Here is a 22769-nt window from a genome sequence, read left to right on the forward strand (position 1 = left end):
GCTGCGTATTTTTCCGCAGCAGAATCGCATAGCGGTAAAATACGCAGCATGTTCATTTATTTTGCAGAATCACCACCATAGACTTGTATTGAAATGCTTGAAATCCACAAATATTAAAAATGTTTGCGGATTTCAAGCACATTTGATGCGGTTTTGTAAAACTGCAGCAAATAGGGAGTGACATCATGGGCATCCCATCATGCCATCCCATTAGCATCCCATAATTCACGAAGACGAGAATCCCAGATAATTCCCATATTCTTGGATGATGGCTGCTAATGTAACACCCCAGGGTCCTGATTGTTACAGTGGCATTGCTTTCCTCACGGGGAGAGTGATGTTACGCTTGAAAGCAGGGGAAGATCTCTTCTGTCAGGTAAGCACAAATATGCAACAGTTCGCATTCCTGGCCAGAAGGGGGAGCTCTGATCCTGCTTATGGGTGGCTCCCTTATATAAAAATTCTGGTCTGGAGGGAAAGTTAGACAGTTAGTGCCGGACAGCAGACTGGAGCAGTCTTAGGCAGAAAGACGGGTGAGGGGTCGTGCAGCCAGAGGTGCTGCAGATCCTGGATAGTGACATACAGAAGGAAAGAACAGTTTGTAGAGAGCGTGCAGGAGAGAAAAACACATGAGAATGACATCTGGGGAGGACAGCTGCGACTGGGCTACCTCCCTGGGAGAGCGCAGACATCGGTAGTCAGAAGACCAAGATTGTGTCGGATGCTAAGAGGCACAACAGAAACCGGCAGGACAGCTGGATTAGATATCACCTGTCCGCCCTAACACCTAGGAGGCACAGTGGCACATAGAGCCCGGGTCATGATAGAGGCCCTATAGAAAGGTTCGAGCAACCTGTCATACGGGTTTGTGTCCCACCTTTATGGAGGACAGAGAGGAACTGTGAGGACCTTGCTAAAAGCCATAGGCAGAAAGGGACTACATTACCACTGTGCTATGAGGAAGGCTTTCATCTCCACCTGGTAGAGGGGACGCTGAACTTGCTTCCAAGCCGGTCGGAACCCTGCCTGTACCTGTGATCTGGTGCCCTGGACTGTGGATACCAGAAGTCTCCAGTAAACCATGTAAAGAGACTGCAAACCTGTGTCCTCGATCTTTACTGCACCATCCACCATCTTCACCTACACAACGGGAGCCCTGGGGACATACTTCACCTGTGGGAAGTTATACCTTCTTGGCTGCCTTAAAATCACCCCAGTGGACCCCTTTAAGCAGCGTCGGCCCCCATTGACCGAATACCACAGGTGGCATCACGAACACAAACTTTATTCAAAACCTCTTTAAGGACATTCCCTTTAATATGGGTTTCCAGGGCAATGGACCGGGTCACCACCACCGTGACATCCCCCTGTGAGTACCGGACCCGGTACCGAGTACTTGGCCCTTACCGGGCAACTCACTAACATGGACTGGTATGATCGCATGGCGCTGGATGTCCCTTTCATGATCAGTGTGGTGTCTATGTGTGTGTCTCTGTGTGTGTTTCTGTGTGTGTCTGTGTGTGTGGTGTATGTGTGTAACTAGACATAGGCCGATGAGACTACTACTCCCATCGGCCTATGTCTGTTCCCCTTTAGTGGCAGCAGGATCAGCTCGATGGGAGCAGTATTTCCCATCGAACTATTCCTGCTGTGAAAAAAACACTATATATATTTTTTTTGCCCCGACCCGATATTTTTTATTGCCCCACCCCTTTATTTTTCAAAATATTTTTCCCCTATATTATTTTTTTTTTAGCATGGCCCAATAATATTAATTTCATCCCTTTGTTTTGTTTTGCCCATTATTTTTTTGTTGTTAATTTGTCCCCAAAGTAAATTTTCATTGGTGGCCTGTGGTTACCTGTGGAAATAAATTATACATACCTCTCCCCGCCGATCGCCACCTAAAATAAAATGAAAAAAGCAAAAACCATATACTCACCTAGACACCTAATTCCCCGAAGCCCTCGTTCACCTTAAAATAAAAGTAAAATAACAAACCACAAAAGATACATACCCTCCGTAGAATTTTAAACAAGTGTCCCACAATGATCTAAAGTTTAGAGCACCCACATAACATGTGGCTGATCTAAACCGCCGTCGCCGATACAATTAACGGGGCCGTAAAGCGACCCCATTCATTGTATAACAAGTTCACCTGAGTGCAGCTTGTGTGAACTCGTTGGGAACCAGAGACATCAGCAGTACTCACTGCGGCTGCGCTGACTTCCCAGTTGACCAGAGGTGAAATTTTCCCATGCTAATCAGTTCATCCCCGGTCAGCTGGAGAGCCTGCGCAGAGATGATTTCATTAATTCTGCAGTGGTTTACTGTGGGGCCAGTAGCATTAGCACCGTTTCCCGTTGTAAACTCGTTAACCCATTGTGATGGATTTACAGAGTGGGACCTGACTACTGCAGTTTCTTATTGACACCTCTCCATTATTAACCCGTCTTAATGTCACCTTTCAATAGCAAGGTGACATTAACCCATTATTACCCCATATGCCACCTCTACAGGGCAGAGGGATAAGAGAGGCTAAGTGCCAGAAAAGGCGCATCTTATAGTTATGCCTTTTCTGGGGTGGCCTGAGGCAGATTTTCTTTAGCCGGGGGGCTAAAAAGAATGGCTATTTATACTGTATCTGCCCTCAATCACTGGCTTTCCCACTCTGGCGGAGAAAATTGCGCGGGAGCCCACACAATTTTTTCCTGCGATTATAGCCTTTAATTTAACCCATAGAGTTCCAAATTTTTCCTAACACAAGCTGCTAAATTTATTAAACACTTACATCAAAAAATAGTTTTGATATGGCATGTTTTACTGTATGTAAACCATGTGTCATATCATGTAGTGTTCTGTAATTAATTTGGCGCTAGGGTTAGGGTCAGGGCTAGGGTTAGGGCCAGGGTTAGGGCTAGGGTTAGGGTTAGGGCTAGGGTTAGGATTAGGGCTAGGGTTAGGGTTAGGGCGAGGGTTGGGATTAGAGTTAGGGGTGTGTTGGACTTAGGTTTGGAGTTTGAATTGGGTGGTTTCCACTGTTCCACTGAAAATAAAATGGAGAAGAGGGGTTGGACTAGGAAATGACCACATAGAAGCCTTTTTTTGGGCCCATCTTTATATGTGCTCAAAAACGCTTAGAAATAACGCATGAAAAACGCATCAAAAACGCATCAAAATCTGTATGCATTTTCCCTGGCAAGGGTGTGTGGTTTTGATGAGGAGAAATCTGCTTTTATTCTGCAACATGGTCACATAGCCTAACAGAGATAAACACATGAAATAGATCACTCTGTCTGGGATCATCATTATTCTTATTTGCACATGGAAACACGAGAAACAATGAAATGAAACTGAAAGGGAGAAGATACAGATTAGATATTAGAAAAATGTTTTTTGACAGTGAGGGTCATCAATGAGTGGAACAGGCTGCCACGAGAGGTGGTGAGTTCTCCTTAAATGGAAGTCTTCAGACAGAGGCCGGACAGACATCTGTCTGAGAAGGTACAGTGAATCCTACATTAAGCATGAGGTTGGACACGGTGACCTTTGAGGTGCCTTCCAACTCTAACATTCTATCATTCCACACTGCTCAAGAAAAAGGGAACACTAAAATACCACATCCTTGATATCTCTGAATGAAATATTCCAGTTGCAAATTTTTATTCATTGCATATTGGAATGTGTTCAGAACAATAAAACATAACAATTATCAATGTAAATCAAAATGAATATCCCATGGAGGTCTGGATTTGGAATGATACTCAAAATCAAAATGGAAAATCAAATTACAGTTTGATCCAACCTCAGTGGAAATGCCTCATGACAAGGAAAAGATGCTCAGTATTGTGTGTGGCCTCCACGTGCCTGTATGACCTCCCTACTGTACAATGCCTGGGCATGCTTCTGATGAGGCGACGGATGGTCTCCTGAGGGATCTCCTCCCAGACCTGGACTAAAGCATCCACCAACTCCTGGAAGTCTGTGGTGCAAGGTGACGTTTGTGGATGGTGCGAGACATGATGTCTTGCATTGTCCTGCATTAGGAGGAACCCAGGGCCAACTGCACCAGCATATGGTCTCACAAGGGGTCTGAGGATCTCATCTCAGTACCTAATGGCAGTCAGGCTACCTCTGGCGAGCACATGGAGGGCTGTGCGGCCCTCCAAAGAAATGCCACCCCACACCATTACTGACCGAATGCCAAACCAGTCATGCTGAAGGATGTTGCAGGCAGCAGATCGCTCTACACGGCGTCTCCAGACTCTGTCACGCCTGTCACATCTGCTCAGTGTGAACCTGCTTTCATCGGTGAAGAGCACAGGGCGCCAGTGGCGAATTTGCCAATCCTGGTGTTCTGTGGCAAATGCCAAGCATCCTGCACGGTGTTGGGCTGTGAGCACAACCCCATCTGTGGATGTCAGGCACTCAGGTCATCCTCATGGAGTCGGTTTCTATCCGTTTGTGCAGACACATGCACATTTGTGGCCTGCTGGAGGTCATTTTGCAGGGCTCTGGCAGTGCTTCTCCTGTTTCTCCTTGCACAAAGGCAGAGGTAGCGGTCCTCCTGCTGGGTTGTTGCCCTCTTATGCCCCCCTCCAAGTCTCCTGGTGTACTGGCCTGTCTCCTGGTAGCGCCTCCAGCCTCTGAACACTACACTGACAGACACAGCAAACCTTCTTGCCATAGCTCGTATTGATGTGCCATCCTGGATGAGCTGCACTACCTGAGCCACTTGTGTGGGTTGTAGAGTCCGTCTTATGCTACCACGAGTGTGAAAGCACAACCAACTTTCAAAAGTGACCAAAACATCAGCCAGAAAGCATTGGTACTGAGATGTGGTCTGTGGTCCCCACCTGCAGAACCACTCCTTTATTGAGGGGGTCTTGATAATTGCCAATAATTTCCATCTGCTGTCTATTCCATTTGCACAACAGCATGTGAAATTGATTGTCAATCAGTGTTGCTTCCTAAATGGACAGTTTGATTTCACAGAAGTTTGATTTACTTGGAGTTATATTCTGTTGTTTAAGTGTTCCCTTTATTTTTTTGAGCAGTGTGTAATCTTTTTACTCTCAAAATTTTCAATTCATGGGTAAAACCTGTCTTCTGTAAATATTGAAATAGGAGATGACAGTTGGTGCTCATAAAGTTCTATAGAACATCTAGCTTCTCACTCCTCCATCCATAGAACTTCATAAGCACCAACCGTCATCTTCTATCCTATTAATGGAATATTGTAGCTTCACTGAATACAGATATTACTGATTTTACTCATGCATTGAAAATGAAAGATCAGTCCAGGAGGAGAAAGAAGCAGATTTCTCTGATAAGATATACAGTACTACAAATCTTCTTATATTCATGTGTACTATTGATTTATGAAATAATGATGAAGATAACGGTTATTCTTTTAGCAGAATGTAAAGTACTTTAGATAAACATGGAGAATATGGATATACAGATATCATGTTGCATAGAGCTTTTTTTTTTATTATAAAACCCCTTTTAAATATTTTACTTTTATCCTCCTTTTCTTATATATTTTTCTCTCTTTCTATTATACTTGATTCCTTTTTAGATTTTTTTTCTCGCCACCTCTGCATTTCCATAATATCATAAGCAATACCAGCGCACTACCAATATAAATAATAAATAATGTAAGGGGTGCAACAAAAGTGGTATGAGAACACGAAGAAATAATAAAGAAGAAAAAAGAACCACTCTACATAATTGCACACCACTTAGAGATGATGGATAAAAAGGCAAACTTTTATTGATACACCAATAAAAACAATTAAAATGGTATCATACCAACATCCCCACATTGACCCGCCAAAGCAATACAAATAAGTGAAGGCGCAAATATACGACAATACTAAATAGCACTAAATAACACTGCCAACTGATCTATGTCCTATCAAGCAAAATACCTGTGTAGATATAACAGGATGGCGTAAACAATACAACCAACACCCCCAGAGTTTAGATACAAACACTGCCAAATGTGGGACAAAGGTAAGCCCACATAGGCAAATAGTGTGTATAAGAAAGAGGAGGTGTACTAAGCGCCTGGACCCACATGCGACAGTGGTATAGAGACTGGGCAAAGTAATAATAGATGCAACTCCACAAGAGTGCCCAAATATAGTAGTATAGCTACCACATAGCAAAAGAGTGCATCCAGGTCCCAGGTCCGGCCAGTCAGAACATCAAGAGGCACTGTAACAGAAAGACGCACGTAGCGGGACTATGCGCCGGAGGCTGGGTGAGCGTGGGGAGGAAGCCCAACGCGTGTCGCCGTCACAGGGACGTCCCTGAAAAATCACTTAAAAAAATGCTTGACTGATTTTTCCAATTAATTTCTACGGGAAAAACCACCTTTCTGGTCTTATGTTCAAACTTTTAAATGTTTTTTTTTTAACTTCAGGTTTTGAAAAACACATAGCGGGGAAAAAGAAAAAGTACATGTCATTTCTTGGGGGCGGATCCTGTTGGAATCCGCTCCAAATTAGGCACTGTCCAATCAGAAGGTTGCAAAAAAACTGCCTTCAAAAATTGAAAATTGCCTTCAAAAACTCCTCAAAGAAGGAGCTGTTTCTTCTGGAAAAATTAGTTGTTTTTGAGTACCTAAAAAAAAAAAAAATGGATCTGCACATGGCTTACAAATATATGAATGTATCCATCTCTACTACAGTACGATAGTACCGGTACGCACGTACATGTGTCATTACCGCCTTATTTCATGACTGTCGGATTAGATACACCCACTACAATTAAAACCCTGTTACCAGGTGAGACAGGTTTACTACTTTTGTGTATTAAATGTTATAGCACAAATTAAAGATTTATTGTTCCAATAAAGATGTCAGTGATTTTTATTCACAGTGATTCATCTTAAGAAATAAAAACATTTGTACATGTTTATAAATTACAGGTATATTTTCTTTGGCGACATTCAAAAGACATCGTCAAGTCCTTTAAAACGCTTGAAAGGTAAAAGTATTTGATTTCATATTAATCTTCTTGGAATGATTTTCACTAATCTGTTTTTATTTTCCATGGTGCTGTCCTGAACCTTTCTGAGGACCTCTTTACAGCCGCGACATGTTAAGCCTCAGCCCTTGACTTCTTTCAGACGTCCATTTTACGCCTACGAGTGCTGTGTGGTTTTCGCCGCTTGCATTCATACCTGGGATAATCTATGGGGCCATTCATACGTATGCCCGTGATTTTTCATGGACCAAGCTCGGTACTTGTAAAGTCGCAAAGATATGTCCGATTGTGAGCCGAGGGGTCCGGATGGGCCCATTAAAAAAAAAAATGACATCTCTGTGCAGTCCGATTTTCACGAAAAGGAGAAGGGGAAGAAACTTTTTTTTTCTCCATGAGCGAGAAATACTGATGACACTTGGATCACGTCAGTTTTGTTCACGTACAGTGATTTTTGCTCAGAGTTTCATCCGAGTCTGGTCTGAGTGTTATCAGTTTTTCTTGGACATGAAAAAAAAATTCTCTAATCTTTTCCTATGTAAGGCTATGTTCCAACAATAGTATTTTGTTGAGTTTTTGACTCTGAATTTCTGCACCATTTCTGCCTCTATTAAGAAAATTAAGTTACTTGTGCTTTTTTCATTGTGTATTTGTGTGCATTTTTTTAACATGCTTTTTTATTGCTTTTTTTACTCTTGTTGGTGTGTCATGTTTTAAATATAGCTGCTTTGTTTTTGATACTTATGAGTATTTGACTTTGACAAAACTTTATTGACATACTTAGATGTGGATTACATGCATTTTTTGTTTCCACAAGGGAAACACAAGGGAAGACCCATGTGTGTTTTTTACCTGCGGATTTTCTGCATCTAATGCAAGTCTACGGGGAAAATCCGCTTAGAAAATTCGGTTCACCGGCAAGAGAAATTGACTTGTTGCGGATTTAAAACTCGCAACGCAGATCAGTTTACGCAGCATTAAAAAAAAGCCCAGTGGTCATGAGATTTCTATAAATCCCATCCTCTTTGCTGGAACAATATGATGCTGTGTTTTTGATGCAGCAAAATTAAGCAGCAACAAAAATGCACCAAAAGCTCAACGTGGGGACTTAGCCTAACAGTCCGTGAAAATTGGATGCCATTCGAGTGCTGCACAAATTTTTTCATGGACCCATAGACTTACATTGCCAATTTTGATCTGACAATCTGATAAAAATCAGACATGTCCCTGCGATTTTGCATGAACCACTAGGTCCACGGCAAATTACGGACATGTGAATGGCCCAATTCTTCAGAAAATTTTAAAGCAGGTGAGTAACTATAATGGATGCAGGGGTTGTAGTTGCACTTAAGCCCTGGAGCATAAAGGGGGCCGAAAACGCCCTTCTGACCCTTATGAGAAGACCAATACTATTAAAGACCCATGATAGTTGCATGAAATGTTAGAAATTTTGCATGGGGGCCCATAAACCTTAATGACTGGAAACAAAGACTTCGGTAAGGAAACACGGCACTCAGTAGATATGAGGGTTGGCGGTGCTCAAGTAGGGTGTCCACCCCGAATATTAAAGATGAATGAAACTTGGCACTCAATTTTTGAGAAGAAAAGCTTCTTAGTTTATTGATGCATCCAGACAAACAAAACCGCTAAACGTTTTCGGTCCACACCGGACCTTCGTCAGAGCGTTTCTTAGACATTGACTGGATGAGGAAGCTAATAAGCCTGAATGAGCGTCAGCCAGAGCACGGGATATAGGAGCTGCAGTCTGCTGCAGGATCACAAAGGAAGGTGAAGCGCCAGAGGAGAGGCGCTGGATCCTGAGCGCTAGTAGTGCAGAGCAGAGGAGAGCGACGCTCTCCTCTGCTCTGCACTACTAGCGCTCAGGATCCAGTGCCGTTACTCCCTCCAGGCTTTGTGCCTCTCCTCTGGCGCTTCACCTTCCTTTGTGATCCTGCAGCAGACTGCAGCTCCTATATCCCGTGCTCTGGCTGACGCTCATTCAGGCTTATTAGCTTCCTCATCCAGTCAATGTCTAAGAAACGCTCTGACGAAGGTCCGGTGTGGACCGAAAACGTTTAGCGGTTTTGTTTGTCTGGATGCATCAATAAACTAAGAAGCTTTTCTTCTCAAAAATTGAGTGCCAAGTTTCATTCATCTGGAAACAAAGACTTGTCATAAATGGTACGTTCTCTAAATAGGATATAGTCAGCCGTGGGGTACGGCTGGGATCACACATGCGAGAAACACAGCCAAGTCTCCCATGTTAATACCCGACACTGCCACCGGCACTCTGGAGCAGAGCATGCGGCCACATAGCAATACATGGAGCTCCATGCTCCGCTTCCGAGTCCCGGCGGCAGTGCCGGGTATTAACATGCGAGACTCGGCTGTATTTCTTGCATGTGTAATCCCGGCCTACCACAGAGATCTGTGCTAGGACCGATTCTTTTTAACCACTATATTAATCACCTTGTGGATGGGATTGAGAGAAAAGTGTCAGTCTTTGCTGACGACACTAAACTATGTAGGATATTAAAATCTGACCTTGACAATACAGTGTTGGAAAACGATCGGAATAAGATGACCGAATGGGCAAACACTTGGCAAATGAGATTTAATGTAGATTAATGTAGAGTAATGCATCTAGGACGGAGTAATTCTATTGCTGCATATACATTAAATGGGTGTATAGTCAGGACTACGGAACAGGAGAAGGACTTTGGTATTCTCGTTACATGTAAGCTGAGCAGCAGTACGCAATGTCAAGTAGCAGCCGCAAAAGCAAATAAGATTTTAGGATGTATAAAAAGAGGGTAAAATCCCGTGATCCCAACGTATTATTACCCTTTTATAAATCATGAGGCCACATCTAGAATATAGAATTCAATTTTGGGCTCCACATTTTAAAAAGGATATTCAGAAGTTAGAATCAGTTCAACAACGTGCAACTAGATTATTACAAGGGATGGAAGGCCTCTCATATGAGGAGAGGTTGGAAAAGTGGGGCTTGTTTAAATGAGACACCACAGAGAGGGGTCTCATTTACATGTATAAATATATGTTTGGCCAGTACAAAACACATGACTTAGGTTGAACTTGATGGACCTAAGTCTTTATTCAACGTATGTAACTATGTAACTTGAGCGGCGTCCCCCAAGACTCTATCCCTTATCTATCCTAACACACCCATTCCATAACCTTTCTGCATTACTGTAAACATTAATTTTCTGCCTGAATTGTGCCCGTTCCGGGATGGCATAGTACACCCATTGTCTGCCTATGTCGTTGCTACCAATTAATTGCAATCAATGTGGATAATCTTAAATTGTAGGTTCCTAGAACGGTTGCACGTTGTGAAATCTCTCGTTCCTTGAATCAAGAATAGGAATAGAGAAAAAACACGAAACATGAGTCTTTCTCTTAATAAACATGGACTTTCTTATTGAAATGACCCAGACAATGTAATTGTAATGCGATACAAAGCGCATACATATACGTGATGTGAAAAAAAAACAACTCAATGAATAGCATTCTATATCGTGAATAAGCTTTAAAGTAGTCGTAAATGTCAGTAATTGTGAGGTGAAGAACCAACCCAAACGCTCGTTGTTCAACTAAACAAATTTGCACACGGCTTCTTAAAGTGGTTGTAACCAAGATCGCAACTTAACGCCTATCCCAACTTTGAAGGACAGAAGTCAGTGATATGTTTTGCATTGCGCTCAGCACAACTTTGTTACACATAGCCAGACCCCAAACCTGTCCTTTTTCGTGTGAACATATAGAAAAATTTCCCCTAGTGAAAACCATAAATTTTCACGCACAGTATGATGCCCCCTTAATATATCTCCATACAGTTTGAGGCATCAGGTAGCCCTTCTCACACACAGAATGATGCCCTAATAGTATGATGTGGGGACATGATGCTTACAAAGTATGATGCCCCCAAAATGTCCCCAACACACAGTATGATGCCCCCACATTGATGGCTCCACATGGTATCTGCTCAGACATTTTGATACCCCAACAGTGCATTGCCACACACACAGTATGATGTCACCACGTATAGCTTGATACCCCCACAGTGCCTCCCTCACACCTTTGAAGCCCCCCCAGTGCACAACCCTAATAGCGCATTCCCTAACACAGACTATGATTCCCGCACAGTATTTTCCCCACAAACAGTATGATGTCCCCACATATAGCTTGATACTCCCACAGTGCCTCCCTCACACCTTTGAAGCCCCCACAGTGCACATCCCTAATAGCGCATTCCCTTACACAGACTATGATTCCCGCACAGTATTTTCCCCACACACAGTATGATGTCCCCACATATAGCTTGATACTCCCACAGTGCCTCCCACACACAGTTTGACACCCCCACAGTGCACAACCCTAATAGCCCATTCCCTAACACAGACTATGATTCCAACACAGTATTTTCCCCAGACACAGTATGATGTCCCCACATATAGCTTGATACTCCCACAGTGCCTCCCTCACACAGTTTGATACCCCCACTGTGCACAACCCTAATAGTGCATTCCCTAACACAGACTATGATTCCCACACAATACTTTCCCCGCACACTATGATATCCCCACAGTGTGTTCTCACGCACTCAGTATGATGATCCTAGAGTGCCCCGTCCACGTATAGTGTAATGCCTCCACATTGCATTCTAATGCGCGTAGTATGATGCCCCCACAGTGCCAACACACACAGATGAGGCTCCCACAGAGTATGATTCCCACACATTGCACTGTCCACACACGTATGGTGCTTCCCCCAGCACAGTATGATGTCCTTCCCACATTATGATGTAAGAGTGTCACCTACAAGGTATGATGTCCCCACAATGCCTCCTACAATGTGATGCCCCATAATGCTGTGATGTCACGGAGAGCTCGATCAAAGAGGCAGAAGCTCTAAGCTGAATGTCGTGCTCCTCAATCAAAAATAGCTTAGTCCTGAGAGAGATGGTGTTAGAATCGTGCCAGAGCTCACAGACTTACTATACAAGTAAAGCAACCTGTCATTTTGGCACAGTAGGCATTTTTGGACCTGGAAGGTCTAAATTTAGAAGTGATCAATTTTACTGACCAGGAATTATTGATTCAGAGTCTGCAATGTTTGTTCCTGTCATTCTCCAATTATAATACACTAGCTATTGAACCCGTTCTACGCCCGGGTGGCGACCATTTATATTGGTATATGGTCTCCATCCTGGTATGTGCTGCTCCATCCTGCGTCCCCATCCTGTCATGTGCTGCTCCATCCTGCGTCCCCATCCTTTCATGTGCTGCTCCATCCTGCGCCCCCGTTCTGTCATGTGCTGCTCCCATCCTGCGCCTCCATTCTGTCATTTGCTGCTCCCATCCTGTCATGTGCTGCTCCCATCCTGCGCCCCGTTCTGTCATGTGCTGCTCCCATCCTGCGCCCCCGTTCTGTCATGTGCTGCTCCCATCCTGCGCCCCCGTTCTGTCATGTGCTGCTCCCATCCTGCGCCCCCGTTCTGTCATGTGCTGCTCCCATCCTGCTCGCCTGTTCTGTCATGTGCTGCTCCCACCCTGCGCCCGTTCTGTCATGTGCTGCTGCCATCCTGCGCCCGTTCTGTCATGTGCTGCTGCCCTCCTGCGCCCGTTCTGTCATGTGCTGCTCCCATCCTGCGCCTCCATTCTGTCATTTGCTGCTCCCATCCTGTCATGTGCTGCACCCATCCTGCGCCCCCGTTCTGTCATGTGCTGCTCCCATCCTGCGCCCCCGTTCTGTCATGTGCTGCTCCCATCCTGCGCCCCCGTTCTGTCATGTGCTGCTCCCATCCTGCTCCCCTGTTCTGTCATGTGCTGCTCCCATCCTGCGCCCGTTCTGTCATGTGCTGCTGCCATCCTGCGCCCGTTCTGTCATGTGCTGCTCCCATCCTGCGCCCGTTCTGTCATGTGCTGCTGCCATCCTGCGCCCGTTCTGTCATGTGCTGCTCCCATCCTGCGCCCGTTCTGTCATGTGCTGCTGCCATCCTGCGCCCGTTCTGACATGTGCTGCTGCCATCCTGCGCCCGTTCTGTCATGTGCTGCTCCCATCCTGCTCCCCTGTTCTGTCATGTGCTGCTCCCATCCTGCGCCCGTTCTGTCATGTGCTGCTGACATCCTGCGCCCGTTCTGTCATGTGCTGCTCCCATCCTGCGCCCGTTCTGTCATGTGCTGCTGCCATTCTGCGCCCATTCTGTCATGTGCTGCTGCCATCCTGCGCCCGTTCTGTCATGTGCTGCTGCCATCCTGCGCCCGTTCTGTCATGTGCTGCTGCCATCCTGCGCCCGTTCTGTCATGTGCTGCTGCCATCCTGCGCCTGTTCTGTCATGTGCTGCTGCCATCCTGCCCCCGTTCTGTCATGTGCTGCTCCCATCCTGCGCCACCATTGTATTATATGCCCCCCATAAGACGCTCCAGTGTGTATGCCCCCGTATGCTGCTGCCATATAAAAAAAATATATACCATACTCACCTATCGTCCGGCTCCACTGCAGGTGTGTCTTCAAGAAAATGGTGCCGGAAAGCGCTGACTGCGAAGGCGCCTGCGCAGTCCGCGCTTTCCGGTGCCATTTTCTTGAAGACACACCTGCAGTGGAGCCGGAGTGTGTCTGCAAGAAAATGGCGCCGGAAAGCACGGACTGCGCAGGCGCCGATTCTGGCAGCAGGAATCGGCGCCTGCGCAGTCCGCGCTTTCCGGCGCCATTTTCTTGAAGACACACTCCGGCTCCTCTGCCTGTGACTGGTAAGTCAGAGGGCGGCGCCGGCGCGCATTAAGCGCGTCATCGCGCCCTCTGAACTGTCACAGCAGAGGAGCCGGAAGACGGAGCCGCACGCAGCGCTGGAACGGGGAAAGGTGAATATACTTACCCTCCTGGCGGTTCCTGACTCTCCGGTGGAGATCGCGGTATGCGTTCAGTGCTTACGCATACCGCAATCTCCTGGGAGCGTCACTCTGTGGGGGCCAGACTGCGCCGGCGCTTGCGCCTGCCCAGTCTATAAAGGCTTCGGACAGAGTGACGCTCCCAGCGTTATATTATAGATATCTATGTAAATTTCATACTGACTTAATGGCTTTAAAGGACACCTTTTATGTACAAAAATGCTATTTACCTGCAGATATAGGGTTAATGACCAGGTAAATAGCTTCAGCGACTCTAAGAAGAAAATTGAGTTATGTTTTCTCAAACGCCGCTTGTTTCCAGCTATTGGGGCGGTGCTGGGAATGGTTACAGCCATCGCTCACTTTGATTGACAGTCTGCTTTGCACACCCATGCCGCACACATGCTCTGCAAAACAGGCTGTCAATCAAAGTGCTGGGGAGTGATTGCAGCTGCGATCTCTGTGTAGAAATGGAAAACACACTTGTGTGCTCCAGCATTTCTCTAAAATCTTCTCAATTCTTTATTGATAAAAGATTAAAATCTTCTTGTAATTCATCAAAAAGGTAAGAAAAAAACATCCTTAATTCTGAGAAGAGCAGACTGTCTTTCATTACACGTCTCACACTGGTCCTAAGCTACTATAGGGGGTGTTCTTCTTTCCTCTGTATGTCGCTGCTTCTTTATGATTGGTAAACCTCATGCCTGGGAAGAAATACACACCCTCAAAGAAAAATCTCTGGTAACATCTAGTTTGGCTTGTCATAAATTATTGCCTAAACTTTACAAGCTAATATCTCCACAACGGAGAGGAGAAATTAAAATATAAATATAAATATAAACGCAATGATTTATTTAGCCCTTCAGCCACTATTCTAAGATGTAGCTAGTTTAGCATGCTCAAACTGGTGAAAGGTCCCTATGTCTTTTCAAAACAGATTGTTCACTGCATAAGCCTGCAGCTGTTGTATAATTTGACAATATCTGTTTCCAGATGTACAGCATTCATTCTCTGTATCTTAATAATGTTCCCTTTTTATTCTGTTTATAGGTTTGGCTTAATCCACGCTGTATATACAAATTTACTGCTGTGGGTCAGTGCAGTGGCCTCAGAATCTGACCATCAGCTAGAGGAGCACATGGGCAGACTGACATCATTGGGCTTTGTTAACATAACTCTAAGTAAGTTAAAATACTGAGAGTCACTGAAAGGACATTCAAAATGACAAGCATGAATATGTAGTATATATTCAGTAAATATCATTTTATCCTCTACCAATAAGAACGGAAAGGTGCCAACTTATCAGATATCCTGGAGAATTGGATACATGCCTCCCAACGGTCCCAGATTCAGTTGGTCTATCCCAGAATTGAAGAGCTGTCCTTGTCTCCTGGGAAGTTGACGGCATTTGCCACTTTCAATTATATCATTGTCTTTAGAACTTGTGTGTGAAAATCTGATGTACTTTTAGTTTATAAAGAACCAAAAACAAAACCTCTAACACAATATTTTATTGATAATTAATTAAAAACAGTCTCCAGACACACAAAAATGGGGTATTATAAGGAAGAATGGGTATGTGAGCAGTTTAGGGGGGTAAACCAGTCAGACTTTATGCCTACATATCCCTAGTAGGCCCCATAGGCTGATGGCCTACCTGTCAGCTGAGGTTGGCACCCTAGATGAGCGATGTGGCGCCCTCACTCCTCTACGACTGTCCTTTAATTCCTTAATTATCCCCTGCACACTAATAACATATACAACAGAAAATAAACAGATCCACTTTAGACCCAGTATGTGGATCAAGTGATTTTGTCAATCTATCCGTCCTGTTTTCCCTTTTTCCCAGTCTGGTCATGTCAAGAGTTAACCTTTTTCAGCCTCTGTCTGGGTTCAGGTTGGCTATTTATCGTCGCTGCTTCCTGCAGGCGATGTCAGTTATAGTTCTTGCCCTGTACTGCTGTAGCTGACTCTGATTTGTCCTGTCTGAACCCGTGTCTCTGTTTTCCTCTATTCCCGTCTTGACTCAGTGTTTCCCTTTAGTGTGCAGACTCCCTGGTTTTGACTTGGCTTGTATCCTGACCTGCTTCTGTCTTTTGTTTTTTGGCTTATCTGCTCCTGACCATTACTGACTCCCTGGCTTGTCTCTGACCGTGAGTTTGCTTATTCCTTTGGTACTCCGGTACAGGCTAGGATTTTACCCAGCTTGTCTTACTATTCTGCTGCCACCTGTGGTTGCCTCACTGCTGCACTGCGTATCAGCTCTGTTTAGGTGCAGTCCTGCTTCCACTCTACTGCCATCTAGTGGAACCTGCACCTACCTGCATTGCAACAGCGTGACAACAATATTGTACTAGCATATGGATGAATAAACAGAAAAAAAGGAGCTACAGTGCCTTAACCTCTAATAGGAGGCTATACTAAAGGTACCTTCACACATAACGATATTGTTAAGGATATCGTTGCAACGTCACGCTTTTTGTGACGTAGCAACGATCCCGCTAACGATATCTTTATGTGTGACAGCGACCAACGATCATGCCCCTGCTGGGAGATCATTGGTTGTGGGGAATGATCAGGACCTTTTTTTGGTCGCTGATCACCCCGCTGTCATCGCTAGATCGGCGTGTGTGACGACGATCTAGCGATGTGTTCACCTGTAACCAGGGTAAACATCGGGTTACTAAGTGCAGGGCCGCGCTTAGTAACCCGATATTTACCCTGGTTACCATTATAAAAGTTAAAAAAAAAACAATACATACTCACATTCCGATGTCTGTCACGTCCCCCGGCCTCAGCTTCCCTGCACTGTGTCAGCGCCGGCCGTAAAGCAGAGCATAGTGGTGACGACACCGCTCTGCTTTACGGCCAGCGCTTACACAGTGCAGGGAAGCTGACGCCGGGGGACGTGACAGACATCGGAATGTGAGTATGTACTTTTTTTTTTTTTTTTACTTTTAAAATGGTAACCAGGGTAAATATCGGGTTACTAAGCGCGGCCCTGCACTTAGTAACCCGATGTTTACCCTGGTTACTCGGGGACTTCGGCATCGTTGAAGACAGTTTCAACGATTAATATTAAAATAAAACCCATAGCTCCAAGACAGAGACACATAAGTGTGGCACAAACCCTCTAAAAATTTCTTTGTTGAAAATATTTTCTTAAAGATTTTGTAAAACACATATGTGTAAACATAAAATCAATGCACAGAGGGTGCAGAGCCACCAGCCAATAGAAACAATACTGGGAAGCGTCACGCATAACAATGTCATCAAATAATACAATGCAAGCAAAAACAAGTAACAACCTGTCAGTGCTGTTAAGGATGACAAAAAAGTAATATAATCCAATCATGCCTCAATGTCACACAGACATTATAGATTTTAACAGTTCCTAAAAAACTACATGATCACAACTGTGTGTCACTGTGCCTCGAAGCATGTTTCACCCTGCTTCATCAGGGGGTATCAATCTTTTTGGTTAATGCTTCTGAAAATTTTAGTTGTCAGCCTCACCATCTAAAGCAGGGGTGGGGAACCTCAGGCCCCAGGGCCATTTACGGCCCTCGATGACTTTATCAGGACCCCAAACAGATTCTCAGGGACCGCATTCTTTGGCAAGGAGCTGTATTTTGATTACCACAAGCTCATTAATTTTTTCTTGCTCTGTTAGCACATACACGCAGTGTTCACTACTGAACATTGAAGGGCATGCAATGAAAGATTACGTCCTGAAACCAGTGCCAGAGTCAGTATGTACTTTGTGGGCAGAGTTTGTACGGCCCCCGAAGGACGGTATAAATATCCAAATGGCCCTTCACAGAATAAAGTTTCCCCACCCCTGATCTAAAGCAATCTATCGGTCTACAGTCTCATGCTTTTTTTTCCATACGGTCATAGGTTTCCTTAATGACTTTATCCCATGGATAATATTGTAATATATCTGCTTATCACTAGCTTTACATTTGCCACAATTTTATTTTGTGTCCTTTAACTTACAGATATAGACCACCCATCGTGTAACTGTAGCATGGATCTATGTGAGAACTTTAGGAAAGGAATCTATTACATCTATCCATTCAACATTGAATATCAGATCTTAGCCTCGGCCATGCTGTACGTACTGTGGAAGAACATAGGAAACAATCTTGGATACTGTCATCATAGATCGAAGCTTAATTTTCGAGGGGTGGTCCCTGGCACATTTTTAGGAGCCTCCGTGCTAGCTGCAACAATTGCTGTGGTGGTAATATACCTACTGAATATCGGACGATCAAAGAATAACAGCGAGTCTGCTTTGCGTATCTTCTACTTATATGCCATCGCTGTCCTGAGCTTCATGTGTATAGTATCAGTAATTGGCATTGTGATATATAAACTGGATGAAATACGTACCGTGAAAGAGAAAAGCCCAGCAGTAAGGCTGGATGAAAGCCTACTGGTGGGTTCTGCCACTGGATCTTGGATTACATCATGGGGCTCGATTATTGCTATAATATTTACTAGTAGCCACCCTCCTTATATCTGGTGCACTCTACCCTACTCCATACTAATGATATTAGAGAATTTCCTACAAAACATGTTCATAATTACATACATAAACCGAAAAGACAAGAAAAGTGCTAAGATACCGCACATGGAAATATCTGCTCTGGCAGGAGACGGCAGCTCTTCTGCTGCAAGTATAGAATACAGGAAAGGTAACGAAGAAAAGATGCAAAATCTCAAACACCACAACAGCAACAATGCCACAAAGCAAGAAGGCAATTCTACGAACAATAAACCTCCCGATTCAAGCCCAAGATTTAAGAAAGCAATCCTGAAAAACATTACAATTGCTTTGTTTCTATGCAACATTTCTGTAAGTATATGGAAATTAGAATAGTGGAGCACACAATAGTTTTAGTAAAATTTTAGAGAATACAACAACATTTTTAAATGTTAGCAAAACAATGTGTCATTACAAGCACAGCTTTATAATTTCTTCAGTGTTTTATGGCTAAGCTGTAACGTCCTCTCACTATCCAGATTCGCCATAAAATTGCTTCTGCATTTCCTGCTTTTGCTTTTATACAGGCTGTGATAGTCTTTCATGATTGGTTATGCTATACCATGTTATGTAACAGCTGCAAAGCATTATGGGGAAGCACGACTGTCTACTCCTGAGGTGATCTGAGCCTTCTCTTGCTTTAGCATTCTTCTTCATTGCGTAAAACGGCAGTGGTCATTTTTAGCATCTCACCCAGGTCCATCAAATTCCCAAAAATTCAACATTATTTTTTTTTGCAATGAATTGATGGGCTCATCTCTAAATACAATTGTTTTATGTGGTGATTTGCATACAACACTGAACATATGATAAAACTAAATACAAAAAGAAAGTGAAGGCAAGAAAGAAAGCAAAAAAGGGGAAGGACGAGGGGGAATGGAACAATTAGTTTGGCAGAATGGAGAGCTCTACAGAGTAATTTTAGAACAATACCATTCCGAGAACAATGGGAGAATTCTACAGAGTAATTTAAATAACATCAACATTCCAAGACTAATGGGATAGTTCTAAACAGCAATTTAAATAATGATAACATTACGAGAACAATGAGAGAGTTCTACAGGATATCTACTATATAATTGTCTGAGGGTCACTTCCATCTGTCTGTCTTGTCCTTCTGTCACGGTTATTCATTCGCTGATTGGTCTCGCCAGCTGCCTGTCATGTCTGCCGCGACCAATCAGCGACGGGCACAGTCCGGAAGAAAATGGCCGCTCCTTACTCCCCGCAGTCAGTGCCTGTCGCCCGCATACTCCCCTCCGGTCACTGCTAACACAGGGTTACTGCCGGCGGTAAAGGACCGCGTTATGCCGCAGATAACGCACTCTGTTACCGCCGCTATTAACCCTGTGTGTCCCCAACTTTTTACAATTGATGCTGCCTATGTGGCATCAATAGTAAAAAATGTAATGGTAAAAATAATAATAATAAAAAAACAACCTGCTATACTCACCCTCCATAGTCGCTCGCGCCGGCTACCATCTTCCATTGCAGGTTCCAGTGGAAAAGATGGTACGGCAGAAGAACCTGCCATGACGTCACAGTCATGTGACCGCAACATCATCACAGGCCCTGCGCGCCTGCACGAGAAGGACCTGCCATGACGTCACGGTCATGTGACCATGATGTCATCACAGGTCCTGCGCTCATACCAACCCTGGGACCGGAAGCTGCCGTGGACTACAAGGGGCCCTTGGAAAGGTGAGTATATGTTTATTATTATTTTTTAACCTGTGACAAACCTGGCTGGGCAATATACTACGTAGCTGGGCAATATACTACGTAGCTGGGCAATATACTACGTGACTGGCCAATATACTATGTGGTTCTGTGCTGTATACTACATAACTGGGCAATATACTACGTGACTGGCGAATATGTTACGTGGCTCTGTGCTGTATACTACGTCACTGGGCAATATACTACGTGGCTGCGCAATATACTACGTGACTGGCCAGTATACTACATGGCTGGGCAATATACTATGTGGCTCTGTGCTGTATACTACGTCACTGGGCAATATACTACGTCACTGGGCAATATACTACGTGGCTGCGCAATATACTACGTCACTAGGCAATATATTACGTAACTGGGCAATATACTACGTGGCTGGGCAATATACTACGTGGCTGGGCAATATACTACGTGGCTGGGCAATATACTATGTGACTGGGCAATATACTATGTGGCTGGGCAATATACTATGTGATGGGCAATATACTACGTGGGCTGTGCAATATACTACATGGCTGGGCAATATACTACATGGCTGGGCAATATACTACGTGGCTGGGCAATATACTACGTGGCTGGGCAATATACTACGTGGCTGGGCAATATACTACGTCGCTGGGCAATATACTAAGTGGCTGGGCAATAAACTACGTGGCTGGGCAATATACTACGTGGACATGCATATTCTAGAATACCCGATGCGTTAGAATCGGGCCACCATCTAGTTTATCTTAAATGTGCATTAAAAGGGAGCTCTTGTTGATGTCCAGGTGGAACATCATTTTTTTGTGTTGCGGATCAAAGGCGGGGTTCCATGGAATGAATGTTTTTTTATACAGCTATATGGGTATATACCTTCTTGGGGGAGCAGTTCACTTTAAGTATGTGGCAATAAGGATGTGAAGGAGCAGTCTAGCAATAGATTTGTCAAAATGTTTTGGAGTAAGTAGGTCAGTGGGTTTTGAGCAATGGTTACGCCAAACAAGACTCTGAGCAAAAATTGGATTACAGGTCACAAGTGAGTAATTTAAAATCTTTTCCCAAAAGTTTTGTAGGGAAATCACTCAGGAATTACAGTCTCAGCGGACTTTTGGAATAGTGATTGTGTCAATGCAAAATTGCTGGTATATTATTATTATTATTTATTGTTATAGCGCCATTTATTCCATGGCGCTTTACATGTGAGGGGTATACATAATAAAAACAATTACAATAATCTTGAACAATACAAGTCATAACTGGTACAGGAGGAGAGAGGACCCTGCCCGCGAGGGCTCACAATCTACAAGAGATGGGTGAGGATACAGTAGGTGAGGATAGAGCTGGTCATGCAGCGGTTTGGTCGATCGGTGGTTACTGCAGGCTGTAGGCTTGTCGGAAGAGGTGGGTCTTCAGGTTCTTTTTGAAGGTTTCGATGGTAGGCGAGAGTCTGATGTGTTGTGGTAGAGAGTATATGGTATATGTTTTTGTTTTCGTAGCTCATAGTTTGCCAGCCTTACGGCAACTGTAGTGATAGCATCAGTGCATTAAGTTCTCAGCAGCCATTAAATTAGTTATATAACCAAAAAGAAAAAGGACACTCTCAACCTAGAAAACAGGGCAATCATGTGGGCTTTTCCCTTATCTGAAGGTCAATTCACATGAACAATGTCTCCACGGCCGAGAAAAACAGTTTGATTATTGTGACCGGACTTTGGTAATAGTTTGATCAGAGTGGCATTAGATTTTCTCAGACGTGGAGAGAAAAAGAAAACATTTTCTCCACCTTTCTCCATTCTGCCCAAATGAAAACTGAACTGCACTTATGTCATCTGAATGTAGTCCTCTTTTTTCATGGACCAATTAGCTTGCGTTGCCGATTTTGATCCAACACTCGAATAAAAATCAAACATGTTTCTGATATTTTACGCAGGCCACTTGGTCCGAGAAGAAAAATTGGACAAATAAGCACAATGTTCTTCCTTCTGGAGGAGAGCTGTTTTACACATGTATAGTACAGTAATACATTTGTATACTATATACACAGTACTAACATAAACAGTTTTTTTTCTTCCAGCTTTGGATACCCCCAGCTTTTGGATGTCGCCCACAGTACGATAATGGATTGGAAGCATTTGTGTTTGGATTCACACCCTGGATTATTATTGTAGATATTGCTGTTCCATTTTCCATCTTTTACAGAATGCACTCTGCTTACTCCTTGTTTGATGTATACTGTAAAATAGGTTCTTTCTGAGAAGACATGAAGACTTACGAGGTTACCGTAATTCATAGTTTTGATGCCTTCAGTGTGAATGTACAATTTTCATAGTCATGAAAATACAGAAAAATCTTTAAATGAGGTGTGTCCAAACTTTTGGTCTGTACTGTATATGAAATACACACATAAGCATGCTTTTACACATTACATGCATCACACATATATAAAAAATGGCATAAATATATTTGGTACAAAAAAAACCCAATGTGTAAACAAACTCTAAATATGAGAAAGACTGTGTTTCACTAATTTTGTAATCCTAAACATTTTTTCTAATGGAAATATTGTCGATACTGTTGTTCTGGCACCCAGCTAGTTT

At 43.9% G+C, this 22769-nt stretch overlaps 1 protein-coding gene across 1 annotated transcript in view; it reads left to right on the forward strand.

The window, feature by feature from the left end:
• The window catches only part of LOC138658358 (proton channel OTOP1-like), a 68653-nt gene extending 46122 nt beyond the window's left edge, over positions 1-22531 (forward strand). Inside the window, exons 4-7 of the mRNA XM_069745810.1 lie at positions 6938-6996; positions 14955-15085; positions 17906-18765; positions 22247-22531. Of these exons, the coding sequence (XP_069601911.1) occupies positions 6938-6996; positions 14955-15085; positions 17906-18765; positions 22247-22426 (1230 nt within the window). The 3' untranslated portion in view covers positions 22427-22531. The remainder of the gene's footprint in view (positions 1-6937; positions 6997-14954; positions 15086-17905; positions 18766-22246) is intronic.
• The last annotated feature ends 238 nt before the right edge of the window (positions 22532-22769 follow it).

Source organism: Ranitomeya imitator, chromosome 1 (genome assembly GCF_032444005.1).
Source record: "Ranitomeya imitator isolate aRanImi1 chromosome 1, aRanImi1.pri, whole genome shotgun sequence".
Lineage (NCBI taxonomy): Eukaryota > Metazoa > Chordata > Amphibia > Anura > Dendrobatidae > Ranitomeya > Ranitomeya imitator.